Source organism: Pongo pygmaeus, chromosome 12 (genome assembly GCF_028885625.2).
Source record: "Pongo pygmaeus isolate AG05252 chromosome 12, NHGRI_mPonPyg2-v2.0_pri, whole genome shotgun sequence".
NCBI classification, from domain to species: domain Eukaryota; kingdom Metazoa; phylum Chordata; class Mammalia; order Primates; family Hominidae; genus Pongo; species Pongo pygmaeus.
The window spans coordinates 43,401,782-43,423,646 of NC_072385.2; the positions used below are offsets into that span (position 1 = coordinate 43,401,782).

The window sequence follows — 21,865 nt, forward strand, 5'->3', positions numbered from 1 at the left end:
TATCCTGTTTGCTTTGGCTTTAAAGATGGTCAGGGATAAATTCAGTAGAGCCATGATAACCATGCTGGCCAAATAAATCTGTGCAGATTTTTCCCATACAACTTTCTTGCTTTATTTCTCCTGGTTTGAATTTTTTAGACTATGGTTTTATTTTATATATATATATATATATATATATATATATATATATATATATATATAAATAAAAATATATGCTTGGAGCTGCATCAAGGGTCAGTGAGAGTTACTTCACAGGAGGAAACCAAGGGGAGCAGAGGGAAGTAGGATGCCCGGCTTGGTATGGCTACAATGGCTAGGTGATAGAGTACTTTGGATGAATGGCTCTTGAGACTAATGGCTCTTGGTTCAGGGAACAGCACAGTGGGGGCATGGCTGAAGCAGTACACTCAGAAATCCGCTCTGAGGAACCAGAGCAAACTGTACAGAGGAAAGGGGAGAATGGAGGCCAGCGATTGGCTGTGAGGTGCTGCCATAACCCAGGTAGGAGAGACCCACAGGCTAGCAGCTGCTTTGACAACACAGGACACACTGATGAGAATCTCTGTCTCCTAACTTGATTCAATACAAATTAAGATATTTCACTTACACAGGTATGCTTGTTTCTTAAAACAATTATTTGAAAAATAAGAGGTTTTTAACCTACTCTATTTGACTTCTGAGTCCCTCAAATCTCTGCTGTGTCTTTTAAGTTTACAAGTATAAACTTGAGGTACTGCCTCAGGAATATAAGAATTGTTTTTTTTCCTTATATATAAACTTTATATGCAAAATCTATACTTTATAAGTATGAAACTATACATGAGGTAATATTAGGAAGTAAACTGCTAGACTGTAGTATAAGATTAATTACAAGTATTGACAAGGCTCATGAAAATTAAAAAATTAAGTATTCCTATTTATTCCCTTTCTATGCAATGAATTGCATTATCTACTGTATAAGGTTGTTACGAGACTTAAATAAGAAGTGCCTTGCCCTCCTCCTGAGCCACAGCTGGGAAGTGAACCAATCAACCTGGGCAGACAGCAAAAGGGCACTGAGAGATGACTTGCTCTCCATTCCTCAGTTTCCTGCTTCTAAGGGCCTAGGATTTACCCTTGTTTCCTGCTTTCTTTGGTCTTGTCTGATAAACCTTTGCTTGGAGTATATGCAATTCCCTGTCTTGCTTTAGCAGGATTAGATAACAATGAAAATAACTTGATTCCTATTTTCAAATAGGACTTTGCTAAGAAGTATCACTAGCTTTGGTGTACTCTGTATGTCCAGCAAGTTGGTAATACTATTACTTTTCCCAGCAATAAAACAATATAATGACGAGTTTCCATTTCATGGTATTTGTCTAATAATAATCAATAATCAATATTACTATATAAAACTGCATATTTAGAATCTCATTATTATTTGTACTTGGAACATTTGTATTTGAATCTTGTGTTAATGATACCATCACACTCCTAAAGTTTGTAACTCACACAAGTGTATAATCTGACTACAGTTTATAAACCAATAAGAAAGATAAATATTCTTATATTTTAACAACAGAAAAGTTAGGAACTCTAAATTTAGAAATGGTATAGTAAGAGATATTGTTTCACTTTATTTATAATAGTAAGAAACTGGAAACAAATGTCTAACAATAGGAAATTGGTTTAAAAAAATCATAGAACCATAATTTATTTTAAGCCCTAAAATGAAATTGTGAACAACCATTAAAAATATGTTGTGAAACTATTTAATGTCATAAAGAGGACTAACCCTGTTTTTATGGTCCATCTACCAATGTCTTCTGAGCAGTTCTCTCTCCTCAAACCTCCTCTACCTCTTCACCCACCCTCACTCAGCCTAAACTTGCTTCCTATTTTATTAAGGAAATCCAATCAATCAGAAGAGGTTTCTACAATTTACTATCACATTTACCCACCAGCCATCATCTCTGACATATATGCTCCTCTCCTATTCCAATGGCTGGAATGTCTCAGTGAAGACCAAGCCCTTCACTTGTACATTAGATCCCAGCTCTCTGTCCCATCCATTATGGAAGCTGCACGTCACCCCAATCACACAAGAGGCACTCTGAATGAGGAATCTTGTAAACTACTCCAAATCACCAGTCTTGAACAGTCTTGAACAGGCATGGGCGTTAAGTACTCTTTATCTGTACATTGCTACCTACAGAAGAAAACAGAGAACAAAAACACATCAGCTCATGAAAATTACCAGCAGAGTCGCCCTTACTCCCGGTTCTCATCTCCCAAAACAACAACAACAAAAAACATATAGCTGAAGAAAACAATTAAGCAAAAATCCAAACTGAATTAAACACCCCTCTTTGGGAAAATTAAAGAACATTCTGAATTGAAATTCAAAAACTAAGATTAGAACTGAAGCAAAAAAAAAACACAAATAATGAGACAAGAGTTGACTAACCTCAGAAATGGCAAACAAGAAAAAAATTATATTACAAATGAAGACTATATTACAAGAAAGAATAAATTTGAATGGAAACATGATAAACATTATCGGACAAAAGCAGAAACAGAACAAAAAATGAGATGAAAAAAGAAAAATGTAATAGAAAACATATTATAGAGAAAGAAACACAGTAACAATAAAATGACAGAAACTAAACCAAACATTTGGTAATTTCAGTAAATGTGAATGGTCTTAATCCAATTATCAAAAGAAAAAGATTTTTGGTTGAGCCCACAGAGCAAAACCCAACTACATATGTTCTATACAAGAAACAAACCTAAAAATTATTCAGAAAAGCTAAAAATAGACCGGGCACGGTGGCTCACACCTGTAATCCCAGCACTTTGGGAGACCAAGGCGGGTGGATCACTTGAGCTCAGGAGTTCGAGACCAGCCTGGCCAACATGGTGAAACCCCATCTCTACTAAAAATACAAAAAAATTAGCCAGACATGGTGGCACATGCCTGTAATCCCAGCTATTCAGGAGGCTGAGACATGAGAATCGCTTGAACCCAGAAGGCAGAGGTTGCAGTGAGCAAAGATCATGCCACTTCACTCAAGCCTGGGTGACTCCATCTCAAAAAAAAAAAAAAAAAAGAAAAGCTAAAAATAAAGTGATGGGCAAATGAATATTAAAAGCAAATGGAAACATTTTCAAGTTGCGGTATAAAATCTGAAACCACATCAATGAACTTTTTATACTGTTACATTAAAATCCATTGGTCTTTGTAGGTTGGATGGGTGCTTTATGCATGTATAATTTTGTCATATTGTGCACTGTTTATTTAGAAAACATCAGTTTACTAATCTATGCACATCTTCCACGTTTCATTATATAGTAGAGTGTTTTTAAAATGTCACATTCTTTAATATCACCAATGAATCTTGCCAAAACAGTCTTTAGGTACAGGAAAGCTTTCAAGCTCACAGGGACAGATCAAATGTTCTAAAATTGTAATTTTTGCTTAAAAGCTTGAATTTTATCATTGACGACAAATATTTTCAGTTGTCCTCCTCAAAGTGACAGGGTCACTCTGTTCATTTCTGAAAAAGTTCCTGTCAAACATCTATATCTGAAAAAAATGTTGCCCCTTGGTTTTGTTTCTTTGTTTGGGTTTGTGTTTGTATGTGTGTCTGGTTTCTTGTGTTTTTTTTGTTTTTGTTTTTGTTTTTGTAGAGATAGGGTCTTATTGTGTTACCCAGGCTGGACCTGAATTCAAACTCCTGCTTCCACCTCCACAGCAGCTGGCATTACAGGCTCACACCAGCACACCCAACTCTCAGTTGTTCTTTCAAGTAAAAATAGCAGTCATGAAAAACAACTCATTCAGCTTGCAACTCAGATAACACAGCACATGTACTATTCTTAGGAATACAGTTGCAGAAGTACTTTATCTTCCCATTCTGCTAGGCATAATATTGAAAAGACTGTATGTGAGGTTTAATAACATTAATAATTGTTACTGCTTCATCAAGCACATTCTTAAATGAACCTCACCCCAAAGGCAGATGTTTTCAGAAGGGAATTCTACTCAAGGTTTAGAAACCAGGCAGTCTCAATGGAACATAGACTCTTCTAGTGGAAATGCCTCTACTGTTTGCCCTATTGAGTATGGTACATTCCTATTAAGGTATAGCATATTTTATCATGTTAAAAAAGTATTCCCCCCAATAATCTTCTATGTAGAAAACCTCAACACACAATAATCAGATGTATTTCTACATACTAACAATGAACAGTCTAAAAAGGAAATTAAAACAATTCCATTTACAATGGAATAGAATACAGTTGACTCTTCAACAACACAAGTTTGAACTGTATGAATCCACTTATATATAGATTTCAATAAATACATTGGAAAATTTTTTGGAGATTCACTACAATTTGGAAAAATATATATAGAGAGAGTCTACTTATGTGTTAATCGACTGTTTATGTTCTTGGTAAGGCTTCCCATCAACAGTAGGCTATTAGTGCTTCCCATCAACAGTAGGCTATTAGTAGTTATGATTTTGAGGAGTGAAAAGTTATATGCAGATTTTTGACTGCACAAGGGGTCAGTAACCCTAACTCCTTTGTTGTTCAAGGGCCAAATCTACTCAGGAATTAATTTAATCAAGGAGATGAGACTTGTATAATAAAAACTATAAAACACTGCTGAAAGAAATCAAAGGCACATAAACAAATGAAAAGACATCCCATGTTAATGGACTGGAAGACAATATTGTTAAGATATTACTACCCAAAGCAATCTACATATTCAATGCAATCTCTATCAAATTCAAATTGATGTTTTTTTCCAGAAATAGAAAAATCCGTCTTAAAATTCATATGAGATCTGAAGGAATAAATAGCCAAAAAAAAAAAAAAATCTTGAAAAAGAACAAATTTGGGGGACTCACAGTTCCTGAGTTCAATACAAAGTGATAGTAATCAAAACGGTATGCTAACAGCATAAAAGATAGACATATAGAGCAATGGTACAGAGTGGAGAGGCTAGAAATAAACCCTCACGTCTGTGGTAAATAATTGTTGACAAAAGTACCAAGACCATTCAATGAAGGAAGGACAGTCTTTTAACAAATGGTGCTAGGAAAACTGGATCTCCTCATGCAAAACAATGAAGTTGGACCATTATCTTAGACAACATACACAAATTAACACAAAATGGATCAAAGACATAAATGTAAATGCTAAACCTATAAAGCTCATAGAGGAAAACAGGCAAAGTCTTCACAACACTATTTACAACATTATTTACCCAGAAGTCATTCAGGACCAGGTTAACTTCCATGCAATTGTAGAGTTTTGAGCGATTTTCTTAGTATTGATTTCTACTTTTCTTGCACAGTGGTCTGAGAGTGTGAGTGGGGTGATTTTTTTTTTAAATTTGCTGAGGATTATTTTATGCCTGGTTGTATGGTCAATTTTAGAGTATGTGTCATGTGCAGATGAGCAGAATGTACATTCTGATGTTTTTGGGTGGAGAGTTCTGTAGATGTCTACTAGGTCTATTTGGTCAAGTATAGAGTTCAGGTCCCAAACATCTTTGTTACTTTTCTACCTCAATGATCTAATACTGTGAGTGGAGTGTTTAATGTCTCCCACCATTATTGTGTGGTTATTTAAGTCACTTCATAGGTCTTTAAAAATCTTTGTTGGTTTAAAGTCTGTTTTGCCTGAAATTAGAATAGCCAACTCCTGTCTTTTTATGTTTTTCATTTGCTTAGTAGATTTTTCTCCATTCCTTTACTTTGAGCCTAAAGGCGTCATTGCATGTGAGATGATCCTCCTGAAGACAGCATACCATTGGGTTTTGTTTCTATATCAACTTTCCAGTCTGTGCCTTTTAACTGGAGTGTGTAGCCTATTTACATTCAAGGTTAGTATTGATACATGAAGATTTGATCCTGTCATAACACTGTTAGCTGGTTATTATGCAGACATGTTTGTGTGGCTGCATTATAGTGTCACTGGCCTATGTACTTTTAAGTGTGTTTTTGCAGTGGCCAGTAATGGTCTTTACTTCCCATATTTAGCACTCCCTTCAGGACCTCTTGTAAGGCAGGTCTGGTGGTAACAAATTCCCTTAGCCTTTGCTTGTCTGAAAAGGATTTAATTTTCCTTTGCTTATAAAGCTTAGTTTTGCTGGATATAAAATTCTTGGTTGAAAATTCTTTAAGAATGCTGAATATAGGCCTCTAATCTCTTCTGGCTTATAGGGTTGCTGCTGATAGGTCTGCTGTTAGCCTAAAGACCCCTTTGTAGGGCCGGGCACGGTGGCTCACACCTGTGATCCCAGCACTTCAGGAGGCCAAGGCCGGTGGATCACCTGAGCTCGGGAGTTCAAGACCAGCCTGACCAACATGGAGAAACCCCGTCTCCCTTAAAAATACAAAGTTAGCCAGGCATGGTGGTGCATACCTGTAATCCCAGCTACTCGGAATGCCGAGGCAGGAGAATCACTGGAACCTGGGAGGCGGAGGTTGTGGTGAGCTGAGATCGTGCCATTGCACTTCAGCCTTGAGCAAAAAGAGCAAAACTCCGTCTCAAAAACAAACAAAAAAGATCCCTTTGTAGGTGACCTGCCCGTTCTCTCCAGCTGCCCTTAACTGTTTTTTCTTTCATTTTGATCTTGGAGAATCTGATGACTATGTGTCATGAGGATGATCTTCTTGTGTAGAATTTTGCAGAGGTTCTCTGTATTTCCTGAACTTGAATGTTGGCCTCTCTAGCAAGGTTGGGGAAATTTTCATGGACAATATCCTGAAATATGTTTTCCAAGTTGCTTGGTTTCTCTTCCTCTCTTTCAGGGACGGAAATGAGTCATAGATTTGCTCTCTTTACATAATTTCATATTTCTCAGAGGTTTTGTTCAGTCTTTTATATGGTTTGAATCTGTGTCCCTGCTCAAATCTCATGTTGAATAGTAATCCCCAATGTTGAAGGTGGGGAGGTGACTGGATCATGGGGGCAGATTTCTCATGAATGGTTTAGCACCATCCCCCTTGGTACTGTCCTAGCGATAGTGAGTGCTCACAAGATATGGTTGTTTAAAAGTGTGTAGCTCCTCCTCACTCTCTCTCTCTTGCTGGCCATGCGACATGCTGGCTCCTCATTCACCTTCTGCCATGTCTGTAAGTTTCCTGAGGCCTCCTCAGAAGCAGATGCCTCCATGCTTCCTGTACAGCCTGCAGAACCATGAGCTAATTAAACCCCTTTTCTTTATAAATTACTCAGTCTAAGGTATTTCTTTATAGCAATGCATGAACGAACTAATACAGTCTTCTTTATTGTTTTTACCTTATTTTTGTCTGACTGAGGTATTTTGGAGAGTCAGTCTTCCAGCTCTGAGATTCTTTCTTCAACTTGGTTGATTCTGCTGATAAAACTTGAGACTGCACTGTGAAATTCTTCTAGTGTGTTTTTCAGCTCTATCAGGTCAGTTTGGTTCTTTCTTGTAACGGTCATTTGGTCTATCACCTCCTGTACTGTTTTATTGTAATCCTTAGATTTCTTGGATTGGGTTGACTGTCTCCTGTATGTCATTGATCTTTGTTCCTATCCATATTCTGAATTCTATTTGTGACATTTCAGCCATTTCAACCTGGTTAATAACCATTGCTAGGGAACTGGTACAGTCATTTGGAGGTAAGAAGGCACTCTGGCTTTTTGAGTTGCCAGAGTTCTTATGTTGGTTCTTTCTCATTTATATCGGCTGATGTTCTTCAGTCTTTGAAGTTGCTGTCCTTTGGGTGGATTTTTTGCTTTTTTCTTCTTGATAACCTTGGGGGTTTGATTACAGTATAAGGTGGGTTCAGTTGACTGGCTTAGATTCTAGCCTGCTCCTGGGTCTTGGAGGAGCCCTCTCTGATTACTGTCTCTGTGCCTGTGTTTCTTTTGTTGAGTGTTCTTGTCCATGGGGCTCTCCCTCAGACAGGAACCTCAGTTGACAGGCTGCATCCCTGCTAGGTCAGCCCTAATCTGTTGTCTGTGTATTTCCTGGGTAAACATGGGGTGGCACCTGCCTGCAGAGTTCAGGTAGAAGTGGGACCACTGGGTTGGAAGCTCTGGCAGGTGTGGCCTGGGCTGTCTGGCTACAAAAGGTGGGGGGTGGGTGGAGTTGCCTGCCCTGCTGTCTGGGTGTTTCCACAGTAAAAGGAGGCTGTGCCCTTAAAAGAGAAGAAATTCTGACGTGCTACAATATGGATGAATCTTGAGGACATTATGCTAAATGAAATAAGTCTGTCAAGAAGGACAAATACGATATGATTTCACTTATATGAGATACCTAAATTCGTCAAAATCACAAGGGACAGAAAATAGGATGGTGGTGACAGAAATGTCTGTCAAAAAGGACAAATACTGTATGATTTCACTTATATGAGATATCTAAAGTAGTCAAAATCACAAGAGAGAAAACAGGATGGTAGTTGTCAAGGCCTTGAAGACAAGAGGAAATGGGGAGTTTTTGTTTAATGGATACAGGGTTTTAGTTTTGAGATTAAAAACATGAGCTCTGGTGATAATACGTGGTGGTAATGGTTTCAAAACTATATGAATGAACTTAACATTACTTAACTGTACATTTACAAATGGTTAAGATGGTAAATATTATGTGTATTTTATCACAATAAAAAACTTTTAAAGTATCCATCTATTCCTATTTTCTTTAGTGTTGTTTAAAATAAGAAATGAGTGTTGACTGCATGTTCTCACTCATAGGTGAGAACTGAACAATGAGAACACTTAGACACAGGGTGGGGAACATCACACACTGGGGCCTGTCGTGGGGTAGGGGGAGTGGGGAGGGATAGCATTAGGAGATATACCTAATGTAAAGGATGAGTTAACAGGTGCAGCACACCAACATGGCACATGTATACATATGTAACAAACCTGCACGTTGTGCACATGTACCCTAGAACTTAAAGTATAATAAAAAAAAGAAAAAAAAGTAAAGAATATTTAAAGAAGGAATAATATGAACAATCGCACGTCAATATATTAATTTAGATGTAATTGACAAATTCCTAGAAACACACAATCCTCAAGAATAGAATAAAATAATAAAGCCATTAAAAAAAAGAAATGAGTGTTGAATTTAGCAGAAAGCTTTTTTAGCATCTACAAAAATAATCATGATATGAAGGACTGCTGTTTTTCCATGATAATTCTTGTATAACCTCTTGACTTTTTAAACTATCTGCATATATTACTTTTATAAGAATATTTAATTTAAAAAACTTTGAGGATAACAGTAAAATAGTACATTAGGAGAACTGTATAGGTTTAGATGTGCTAAGAAAGAAGAAATGCTAACAATCAATCTTTGGGCAAAATAAGCCCAAACGATGTAAAAGGACTGATATAATCTAGAAGATAAATTGATGAAATAGAAAATTAGTATAAAATAGAATTAAAGAAAGCAAAGTTGGTTCTTTCTAGAGAATAATGTAACTACGAAACTGCAGATTAATTGATGAAGAAAAACAGAAGGCACAAATAATCAATATAAGGAATAAAGGCCAGGCGCGGCAGCTCACGCCCTGTAATCCCAGCACTTTGGGAGGCCAAGGAAGGTGGATCATTTGCGGTCAGGAGTTTGAGACCAGGCTGGCCAACATGGTGAAACCCCGTCTCTACTAAAAATACAAAAATTAGCCAGGGTAGTAGGTGCCTGTGATCCCAGCTACCCGGGAGGCTGAGGCAGGTGAATCACTTGAGCCTGGGAGGCAGAGGTTGTGGTGAGCTGAGATAACGTCACTGCACTCCACCTTAGGTGACAGAGTGAGACTCTGTCTCAAAGGCATTAATATTTCGGCATAATATTAATGATATTTGAAAACTTCACATTTATATTTAAAAATTTAGTTTATATCAGGAATGTAAGGGTGGCTTAGTATTTTTAAATGCATAGACATAATCTGTTGATTTGGCAGAATAAAAAGAAAAACTCTGGTCATGTCAAAAAGAATTCCAAAAAAGTCAACATCTCTTCATGATTATAAAACAAAGAAACAAAAAGTCCAACAACTCTTATCAAGCTACAATTTGAAGAGAATTTCATTAACTTGACAGAGTTTCTACCAGAAAATTGCAGGACACATTGTATTCAGTGGGGGAAAATATTAATAGCAGTCTCTTTAAAACCCAGGACAAAAATATGCTATCATTTCTTTTATTTCAAATTACATTGCCTCAAAGACTTGAACATAAATGTTCACTGAAGCTTTATTTATAATACTCTAATGTCCATCAACAGATGAATAAACAAGTATATCTATACAAAAGAATACAATTCAGCAATATAGAGAAGTGTGCTGCTAATATACATAAAAACAGGAAGCTTGAAAACACCATACTGAGCAAAAGACACAAGAGTGTAGACTATATAATTCTGCTTATATGAAATTCTATAACAGGCAAAACTAATCGATAATTACTGAAAGAATACCAGTGGATGCCTGAGGTCTGAGAGAAGGAGAAGAATGAATTGTAGTAAAGTGTCACAGGGAACATTCTGGGGTGATGGAATGTCCTATTTATTGATTGTGGTGGTAGCCACATGGTTATACATGTGTCAAAACTCATTGAACTGTATACTCTCCATACATTTAGATCTTCAGTGTCTCTAAATTTTGTAATTTTCAGTGTACAAGTGTACACCTTTTTAATTTATTCCTATTTTATTCTGTTTGATGCTACTGAGTGAAATTGTTGTTTAAACTTCATTTTGAGATTGTTCACTGGTAGTATATAGAAACAGAATTTATTTTTGTGTATTGATCTTGTTTCCCGAGACTTTGCTGAATTTGTTTATTAACTCTAGTAGGTTTTATTTTGTATGTGTGCATTTAAAATGGGTGCAATTTATTGACTGTTCTGTATACCTCAAAATAGTTAATTGTTAAAAAAAAAAACTAACAAAAATATGCAACCCACTGGGGAAAATAATAAAATGTTATCAAAAGACATTTTGAAAGACTATAGACAACAATTAGCCAGATGTGGTAGCACACACTTGCAGTCCCAGCTACTTGGGAGGCTTAGGTAGAAGGACTGCTTGAGCCCATGAGTTCGAGGCTAAAGTGAGCTATGATTGTGCCACTGCACTCCAGCCTAGGCAACAGGGCAAGACCCTATGTCTAAAAGAAGACTACAGTCAACATATTCATAGATTAAAAGCCTCAATATCACAAAGCTGGCCAGGCACAGTGGCTCATGCCTGTAATCCCAACACTTTGGGAGGCTGAGGCCGGCAGATCACTTGAGGTCAGGAGTTCAAGACCAGTCTGGCCAATATGGTGAAACTCAGTCTCTACTAAAAATACAAAAATTAGCTGGGCATGGTGGTAAGTGCTCGTAGTCCCACCTACTCAGGAGGCTGAGGCAGGAGAATCACTTGAACCCAGGAGACGGAAGTTGCAGTGAGCCAAGATCGTGCCACTGCACTCCAGCCTGGACAGCAGAGTGAGCGTGGTGGCTGACGCCTGTAATCCCAGCACTTTGGGAGGCCAAGGCAAGTGGATCGCCTGAGGTCAGGAGCTTGAGACCAGCCTGGCCAACACAGTGAAACCCCATCTCTACTAAAAATACAAAAATTAGCCAGGTGTGGTGCGCACACCTGTAATCCCAGCTACTTGGGAAGCTGAGGCAGAAGAATTGCTTGAACCCAAGAGGTAGAGGTTGCAGTCAGTTGAGATTGTGCCACTGCACTCCAGCCTAGGCAACAGAGCAAAACTTCATCTCAAAAAAAAAAAAAATCTTTTTATGATACAGAATTCAAAAGGATTATAAGACAATACTATAAACAAATTTACGCCAACAAAGTAGACAACTTAGATGAAATAGCAAAATTAATGGAAAGATACAAATTACCAAAGCTGATTTTTTTACAAAAAGAAAAATCTGAATAAACTTATAACAAGGACAGAAATTGTATCTGTTATGTAAAACCTAATAAAAAAAAAAAAAGCGGCTGGGCGCGGTAGCTCACGCCTGTAATCCCAGCACTTTGGGAGGCCGAGGTGGGCAGATCATGAGGTTAGGAGATTGAGACCATCCTGGCTAACACGGTGAAACCCCGTCTCTACTAAAAATACAAAAAAATTAGCCGGGCGTGGTGGAGGGTGCCTATAGTCCCAGCTACTCAGGAAGCTGAGGCAGGAGAATGGCATGAACCCGGGAGGTGGAGTTTGCAGTGAGCCAAGATTGTGCCACTGCACTCCAGCCTGGGCAACAGAGCAAGACTCCATCTCAAAAAAAAAAAAAAAGGCTCAGGCCCAGTTGTCTTACTGGTGAATTAAAGGAGAAATAATAACAAATTTTCATGAATTCTTCCAGAAAACAGAGGAAGCTGGAACACCTTTCAACTCATTCTAGGAGGCCAGTATTACCTTGATACGAAAGCCAGAAAAAGACATCAGAAGAAAAGAAAGCTACACATGAATATCCCTCATAAACATGAAAAAGATGTAAAAATCCTTAATAAAATATTAGCCAATGAAATCCAATAATAAAGTATATACAACATGACCAAGTGGGGTTTATCTCAAGAATGTAAAACAAATTATTTTACAACTGATATATCATGTGAATAAAATAAGAGGAAAAATTATATGGTCATCTCAACAGATGCACAGAAATCATTTGATAAAACCCAAGATTCATCCATGATAAAAGTACTCAAAAAACTAGAAACAGGAGAGAACTTCCTTGAACTAGAGTATCTATAAAAACCTACAGCTAAAATCATATGTATTGGTGAAAGACTGAATGCTTCTGCCAAATATCAGGACAAAGGCAACATTATCTGCTCTCACTTCTATTTAACCTTATATAGAAGGTTTCAGCCAGTGAAATCAGGCACAAAAGAAATAAAAAGCATTAGAAAGGTTAGAAAGGAAGAGGCAGCTGGGTGCGGTGGCTCACGCCTGTAATCCCAACACTTTGGGAGGCCAAGGCGGGCGGATCGCCTGAGGTCAGGAGTTCGAGACCAGCCTGGCCAACATGGTGAAACCCCATCTCTACTAAAAACACAAAAATTAGCTGGGCGTGGTAGCAGATGCCTGTAATCCCAGCTACTCGGGAAGCTGAGGCAGGAGAATCGCTTGAACCCGGGAGGCCGTGGTTGCAATGAACCGAGATCGCGCCATTTGCACTCCAGCCTGGGGGAGAAGAGTGAGACTTTGTCTCAAAAAAAAGGAAGAGATAACATAATCCTACATATACAAATTCCTAAGGAATACATGCACACACAAAATAAAACCTACTAAAGCTAATAAATGAATTCAAAGTCTTCGGAAACAAGATCAATAACAAAAATAAATTCTATTTCTACATACTACCAATGAACAATCTAAAAATAAAGTTTAAATTACAATTCCATTCAATAGCATCAAACAGAATATGTATGAATAAATTAACAAAAAAGTGTACACTGTACACTTGTACAATGAAAATTACAAAACTGAGAGAAACTGAAGATCTAAATAAATGGAGAGACATTCCACGCTCACAGATCAGAATTCTATGTGCAATTTTCCACAGATGCAATGCAATCCCTATCAAAATCTCAGCATGGGTTTTTTGCAGAAACTTACAAGCTGATCTTAAAACTTATATGGAAAAGCAAAAGATCCAGAGTAGCCAAAACAATCTTTGAAAAGTAGAACAAAGCCAGACAGCTTACACTTCCTTATTTCGAAACTTAGTACAAAGCTATAGTAATCAAGACACTGTGATAGTGTATAAGGACACACATATACAGGTCAATGGAACACAACTGAGTACAGAAATAAATCCATACATTTATAGTCAGTTGACTTTTGACAAAGGCGTGAAGGCAAGTCAGGGGGAAGGAGCAGTCTTTTTTTAAAATGGTGCTGGTGGCCAGGCACAGTGGCTCACCTTTGTAATCCCAGAATTTGGGAGGCCAAGGTGGGCAGATCACCTGAGGTCAGGAGTTCAAGACCAACCTGGCCAACATGGTGAAAGCCTGTCTCTACTAAAAATACAAAAATTAGGAGGTATGGTGGTACACGCCTATAGTTCCAGCTACTCGGGATGCTGAGGCATGAGAATCACTTGAACCTGGAAGGCAGAGGTTGCAGTGAGCCGAGACTACGCCACTGCACTCTAGTCTGGCAACAGAGTGAGACTCTATCTCAAAAAAAAAAAAAAAAAAAAAAAAAAAAAGTGCTGGGACAATTGGATATCTACATGTAAAAAAAGTTTTGCCCTTAACTCACACAATTCCTAAAAATTAACTCAAAATGAATCATAGACATAAATACAAGAGCTAAAACTAGAAAATTTTTAGAAGAAAATATAAGAGCAAATCTTGTGATTTTGTGTTAGGCAATAAATTCTTAGATACAACACGGAAAGCATGATCCATAGAAGAGAAAACTGATGAACTGTACGACATCAAAATGAAAACTTTGGTGCTTCAAAAGATACCATTAATAAAATAAGACAAGCCACAGATTGGGATATTTGCAAATCATGTATCTAATAAAGGATCTGTATCCAACATATGTAAAGAACTCCTAAACCTCAATAAGAAAACAATCTAATTTTAAAATGGGCAGAGATCTAAACTGACTAATGGCCAATAAGCACATGAAAAGATGTTCATAGTCATTTGAGAAATGAAAATTACAACTACAGTGAGATACAGCGTCACTCCTACTGGAAAAGCTATAATCAAAATGACCGATAGTAACAAGTATTGCTACGGTAATTAAGATAGTATATACTGGAGAAAAAGACAAATGGAGAAGAACTGACATCCCAGAAACAGATCTTCACTTGATGGAAACTTGACATATACCAAAAGGGGTATTACAGGTTAGTGGGGGAAAGAGCAGTCTTTTTAATTAAATAATGCTTGGGAGATTGGTTATCCATATGGGAAAAAGGGAACAACATCAACAACAACAAAAAAAAAGAATGGTATGAAGCCTCTATCTGATACCATTTAAAAAAAGTCAATTAGTATTATTTTTTCTTTTCTCCCTAGAGTTACAGTTATACTCTTTTTTTCATTCATTCTAGCAGTTCCTCCCACATGTAAAGTACAAAAGGTGGAGTACAGTTTCCTTCTCCTTGACTTTGGGCTTGGCCATATGACTTACTTTAGCCAATGGGTTATAAGTAAATGTGCTGTAAACAGGGGTTTGCCCTCTTGAGTTTCTGCCAACACCATGAGAAGAACATGCCCTAGCTAGCCCACTGGTCCCAGAAGAGTTAGATAAGTATGCGCAGAACTGTCCCAGCAGATCTGCCATATGAAACAGTGCCAACCCAACCAAGGCCAGATGAGATCAGCCAACTCCCAGCCAATCTATATATGCATAAAAAATAAGCACTTTGTGTTATTCACTACTGAGAACCTTGTAGTTGTTTTTGCTAAGCACCATTACAGTACCAACTGTTAATACAATTCCCAATGGATTAAAATATAAACGTATAAAGCAAAGCTCCAAAACTTAAAAAAAAAGTTAAATTAGTTTACAGCCTCATGATAGGGAATAATTTCTTAAATGAGACACAAAACACAAAACTAGCCATAAACAAAAAGATTCCCAAAATAAGTAATTCTACTCACTGAGATGCCTCAAAAAAAAAAAAAAAAAGAAAAGAAAAGACCGTCCACAAAATGGGAGAAGGCCTGCCACACATAACTCACAAAGAATTATATAAGGAATATATAAAAATCTGTATAAAGGACAATCAGACCAATAAAAACATGGGCAAAAGACATTAACAGGCATTTCACCAAAGACGAAACTCAAAAACCAGTAAGCGTAAGAAAAGATGCTGTACTTCATGCAAATTAAGTTACGAGATTCTATTTTTACATCCACTAAATTGGTTAAAATTAAAGTACTGACAATATAAAGTACTGGCAAGTGTAGAATGACAGTTCTTCTACACAGTTTGTAGGAGTATAAACTGGTATAACTACTTGAGAAAAACTGATATTATATTAAATTTTATGATGATATGATTCTACTCCTTGGCACATACTGTGGATAACTTGTGCACATTCATACCAAGATGTATGTATATGGATATTTACAAGAGTTTGTATTTTTAAAAATTGAAAATAACCTAAATATTCATTAATAGTAGATGACTAAATAACTAATATAAAATGAAATGTTATAAAGGAGTAAAAATGAATGACAGCTGCATGCATCTACATGAATGAATAATGTTGAGTGAAAATAGCCATGTCATCAATTAATACAGAGAGTATGATACAGTCTGATAAAATCCAAACATAAGCAAAACTAAATATATTGTTTTGTAAATTATATGTATTTGGTAAATCTACAAAGAAACACAAGAGGAGAATAAAAATATACCTGATAGACAAGCCCACACAAGGAAGCAGGCTGATGTAGATCCATATAGGTATGTAAATATATCAAATATTTTATAATTCTTTTTTAGTGGGGGAGGAAGAAGAAAAATACTTCTATTTGAGAACCCTATTGAGGTTGCATGCCAACTTCTGGAGATGTTCAGACAAGAAAAAAAGAAATGTGGTAAATTCTAATTTTACCTTTTTATGTTTATTTTATTCACATGACTTCTTTTCAGTATCCAAAACCTAATATGAAACAAAAATCATATAATCATTTTTATGCATTCATGTCTAATTCAGGTATACTGTCATACTCATAACTTTCAAATGATTCCAATCAAATTCATCCTAATAATCATCTAATATTATTTACTACTACTACAGGAACTGAAAAACTTATTTTATATATATCACTTTTCCATCTCTATTTCACACAAATAAACAACTAAATATTTGGTACAACTTCTAATTACACATTAACCATTCATATTTTACAACCTAAAAATATCTATAAACAAGCACCTTTGACTTTGTAATATTTGCATATGCTCAAGGGAACATTTTGCCAGAAGATCGTACGGTTGGCTTCAAAAGAATCTTTTAAATTTTCATGTATACTTAGATTGAATTTTTAAGAGACTAGCTCCAACTAACATGAGAAATGAAAGAATACAAATGACTAACTTTTCAATAACCTTTTCTCACAGACTGAAAGAATATCTGAAGAAAACATTTTGAAATTACTACTTATTATTTGATGTAATTCTAAAATGTTTATAAACCCGTAACTTATAACTTTCCTTCCAAGAATCTTTATAACAGGAGTACTATTTTTCTTATTTGATTTGCTTTGTTTAGCTTAGCTTAGCTATTAAAATGGCTAATTATACTGAAGATTTTACATCATTCCAACTTAAATCAGCAATGAATATACATCTTCCTTTCAGCTACAAGGAAACATACAAATGAAAAATATTTAAACTGAATTCTTAAGTTATCAGTCCTAATATATCCCATATGCTAACCTAAGAGGCACTCTCCTTAATTATCTTCAAATTCTCATCCTTAGTTCAAACATATTCCTTAAAAAAGAAAAAACAAAAGATTATTAAAAATTATACTTACTTTAGCCAACAATTCTTGTGTTTCAGGAGTCAGTGGAGCATGAGAAAACTTGCAATATTCTCCCTGATAACATTTTGTTCCTGTATGGTAAAACTTACAAGGATATTCATGTAACCCAAGTGTTAAGGAAGAGAACAATTTTAATCCAATTGAAATAATGTTATTAACTTAACTACTTTATTTTTTCTAAATAAAGACCTTTGTGGCCGGGCGCGGTGGCTCATGCCTGTAATCCTAGCACTTTAGGAGGCAGAGGTGGGCAGATCACTTGAGGCCAGGAGTTCAAGACCAACCTAGCCAACATGGCGAAACCTCGCCTTTACTAAAAATCCAAAAAAATTAGCTGGGCGTGGTGGCACAGGCATGCCTGTAACCCCAGCTACTCAGAGGCTGAGGCACCAAAATCATTTGAACCTGGGAGGTGGAGGTTGCAGTGAACCAAGATTGTCCACTGCACTCCAGCCTGGGCAACAGAGCAAGATAATGTCTCAAAAAAAAAAAAAAAAAGAAAAAGACCTTTCCTACTAGTAGAAACTGGATTTCTCTATTTAAAGTATGAGATAATAAACTAACTGGAATACATTAAAAAATCTAATTTTAGAAGGACTACATACATAAATCGAGTTTCTTGGCTATGACAGGACATTTTTTTCCTTCATATCCATTCTTATAATAGAGTACAGGCATGTTTCATATATGAAAGAGGTATATATTTTAAATACCTTGATAAATGTGATCATTTTTAAAGCATTCCTTTGGGGGTGGAGGAATCAAAGTCAACAACGACATATCTTACAAATCTGGATCCTTTGTACGTTAGACTTTTTTACAACGGAATAAATGTATATAACTTCAATATTGTTTTCTAGGAAAACAATCCTCAAATTACAATTTGATACTCCTTATATTGAATGCCTGAAGAAAAAAAATTTTTTGTGATGACTAAAGGTGCTATTAACCTAAAATGTTTATGTTCCATGTTTTTACAACTTGTCTGTGCCATTTGCACTGAAGAGCTAAGGCTATTCTGCAAATGAAGGGATGATTAATTTCTACACAGTACAGAATACAGAGAAAACAGGTACTCCCAAATTATGTAATCCTTGCCTTTTTATGAAGTAGCTTATTTGAATATAGATTCAATTAATCAGTGTCACAGTAGAAATTGTGATAAGTCTTTCCGGGATTTGAAGAGGTCTCGTGGACCCTCTATACCACCCAGGTTGGGCAGAACGAATCATCATTTGAGAGATTTTCTAAAGAATTCCTCTTTTCTTGCTTATGAAAAAATCCACATACAATTTAATCACTTTGATACTAAGCTGGGCTTGGATAATATCATTTTGGTATACCTAAAACAGTGGTTTCATTAAAAATTTTGCACATTTAAAATGTTCATGTAAATATTTATAAAGAATAAAGTGACCATATCTTGTGATAAAGGATATTATGCAAATACAGACAGTTTTCACCTCTGGTACAATATCCTTGTACATAAAACTTACACATTTCCTTTTTCTTCTCTATCTCTGCATCATGATCAAATTTACACTGGTCTCCCTAGGCCAAAAGAAGGAGCAAGGAAAAGCCATTATTTCTCATAGTAAAGTCATTACAATTTAATTCCTACTAAACTTTAAATAAGTAAATGATTCCAGAAAGAACCAAAGTCTTAGAGGTAGCACATTCTAACTGTTAATAAATTATAACCACATCACATATATCTGCTTAAAATCTTCTTAAGTCCCAAACATTTTTAAAAATAAAGCATTTTTAAAAATTATCAGTGGCTCACGCCTGTAATCCCAGCACTTTGGGAGGCCGAGGCGGGCGGATCATGAGGTCAGGAGATCGAGACCATCCTGGCTAACACGGTGAAACCTCGTCCCTGCTAACAATACAAAAAAAATTAGCCGGGTGTGGTGGCTAGCATCTGTAGTCCCAGCTACTTGGGAGGCTGAGGCAGGAGAATGCCGTGAACCCAGGAGGCGGAGCTTGCAGTGAGCCGAGAATGTGCCACTGCACTCCAGCCCAGGCGACAAGAGTGAGACACAATCTCAAAAAAAAAAAAAAAAAATACATAAATAAAAATTATCTGACTCAGGTGATCCACCCGCGTCGGCCTCCCAAACTGCTGGGATTACAGGCCTGGCTATTTTTTTAAACATAAAAGAATACTTCACTAAAATTTTCTAACTGATTTTTTTCCAGAATGAAACAGCTTTAAAAACCTAAAGGTATGAATTAAAAGAGTATCAAACAGAAAGAGCAGTTTTACATTTTAGTAGATTTTTGCTTACGCATTTTTATACCTTAATACATTTCCTTTCAAGAAAATATTTACAAATTTGTTTTCCCTTGCGTTCCACTGTATGTTGGTTGATGAATGCCTGACTCAAATGCTGCTGCTTCTCTTTAGGTTTACCATCCTTTAAAAACAAAAACAAAAAAACTAAATGTAAGAAACAGAAAATTAAATATTTTATTCTGTTGCACAAAATTATTTAAACCAACTTCAAAGCCTTAAAGGTGACTCTTCTAAATTGGCCTTCATATGTAAAATTTGGATTTCTGTACACCAGGTTAAAAATGAATGTTTTGTCAGTTTCAACAGCATTCCATCATTGAATATTAGTGTTTGTATTGATTTGAATATTTTATTATACATTGCCCTTATTTTGTAAAAATGAATGAAAAAAAATTTTTTAATGGGTCAGACACAGTGGCTCACGCCTGTAATCCCAGCACTTTGGGAGGCTGAGGCGGGCGGACCACTTGAGGTCAGGAGTTCAAGACCAGCCTGGCCAACATAGTAAAACCTCATCTCTACTAAAATACAAAAATTAGCTGGGAGTGGTGGTGTGCGCCTGTAATCCCAGCTACTTTGGAGGCTGAGGCAGGAGAATCGCTTGAACCCAGGAGGCAGAGGTTTCAGTGAGCCAAGATTGCACCACTGTACTCCAGCCTGGGCAACAGAACGAGACTCCATCTCAGGGAGGAAAAAAAATTTAAATGAAAGTGATAGTATTTATGATTAAAAAACGAAGTCTAAGAACAAAGATCTTTAGAGCAATAGAGACAAAGTTGGAAATCAGAGTGAACCAAAAGCAGTGGAATCTATAGTTTCAATGAGATGCTCACTGGGTGTGAGTTGAGCACACTTATCAGCTCAAATTAACACACACAACTAGAAATACACCATCAAAGATGGTGATAAAGGTATAAAAGGAGATTTTTACATGAAAAAAAGGAAGAAAATCTTATAATTCATTTAAGCTCTTCAGAAACATAAGGTACTTTTTACATGTTAACTTATGCTACAGCTTACAGCTTCTGTATACCAAATTTTTGCATACAGTTTTAGGAATACAGTATGTACAAACAAGGGAGCTGACTGTACAGTCATTTATAATAATGTCAAATTTCCACTTAGCACCATCAAATTTATGTCTTATAAATATCTGCCAGTTTAAATCTTGTTTTATTTGGTAACGTTATTAAATTCTACTGTGTATGTTTAGAATTTGTTCCTTGTGTAGAAGGGTTGTCAGCTTTGGCTGAATAATCATTTGAGCCATGTAAATCAAATCAAAGAGAATACTGACAGGGGGTTGAGAAACAAAATCCTAGTCCTGGCTTGGCCCTGTGTGACTATGGGTAATTATCTGAACCATAGGGCTTCAGATTCCTCATTCATAAGATATGGAGGCAGGGGACAGACTGTATATAAATGTTTTCCAATCTAGAATATTTGGCATTTCTAATATTTTACCACCCCTTACCCTTGTCCCGTATGACCAAGCCTAATAAAAAAAGTTGCTATCCAGTTAAAAGCCCTCAGAAAAGTGGAATCCAGAAGAGGTACTTATTATTCTACCCTGCTTACATCTACAGACCAAGGAAAAGGAACTTCTAAAAACCAAAATCAAAATACAGGAAGGTGGGGAGTGGGGAGATTTGGTAAGGCCAATGCTCAGAAATATTGATTTTTAATTTCCAGAGGGAGCCAGGATGAGGGACTTTAGTAGTAAAAAATTTGTAAGACTCAGTGGCCTTTGAAATGCCTCATGACTATTTGATCTTCTCTGGGCTTCCCATTCTTCCAGAGTCATTGATAGTATAACACTAAAAAAAAAAAATTCAAGGAGTGGCCAGACACAGTGGCTCATGCCTATAATCCCAGCACTTAGGGAGGTGGTGGGTGGTGGGAGCCGAGGCAGGTGGATCACCTGAGGTCAGGAGTTCATGACCATCCTGGCCAACATGGCAAAACCCTGTCTCTACTAAAAATACAAAAATTAGCTGGGCGTGGTGGCACGCGCCTGTAGTCCCAGCTACTCAGGAGGCTGAGGCAGGAGAATCACTTGA

General features: G+C 36.6%; 1 protein-coding gene across 1 annotated transcript in view; it reads right to left on the bottom strand.

Moving 5' to 3' along the window:
- Nucleotides 1-1,593: 1,593 nt before the first annotated feature.
- The window catches only part of ZC3H8 (zinc finger CCCH-type containing 8), a 39,055-nt gene continuing 18,783 nt past the window's right edge, over nt 1,594-21,865 (bottom strand). The window contains exons 5-9 of the mRNA XM_054476336.2: nt 19,810-19,926; nt 18,944-19,057; nt 17,498-17,605; nt 16,571-16,618; nt 1,594-2,188 (exon numbers count right to left, since the gene is read on the bottom strand). Coding sequence (XP_054332311.1) covers nt 16,586-16,618; nt 17,498-17,605; nt 18,944-19,057; nt 19,810-19,926 — 372 coding nt within the window. The 3' untranslated portion in view covers nt 1,594-2,188; nt 16,571-16,585. The remainder of the gene's footprint in view (nt 2,189-16,570; nt 16,619-17,497; nt 17,606-18,943; nt 19,058-19,809; nt 19,927-21,865) is intronic.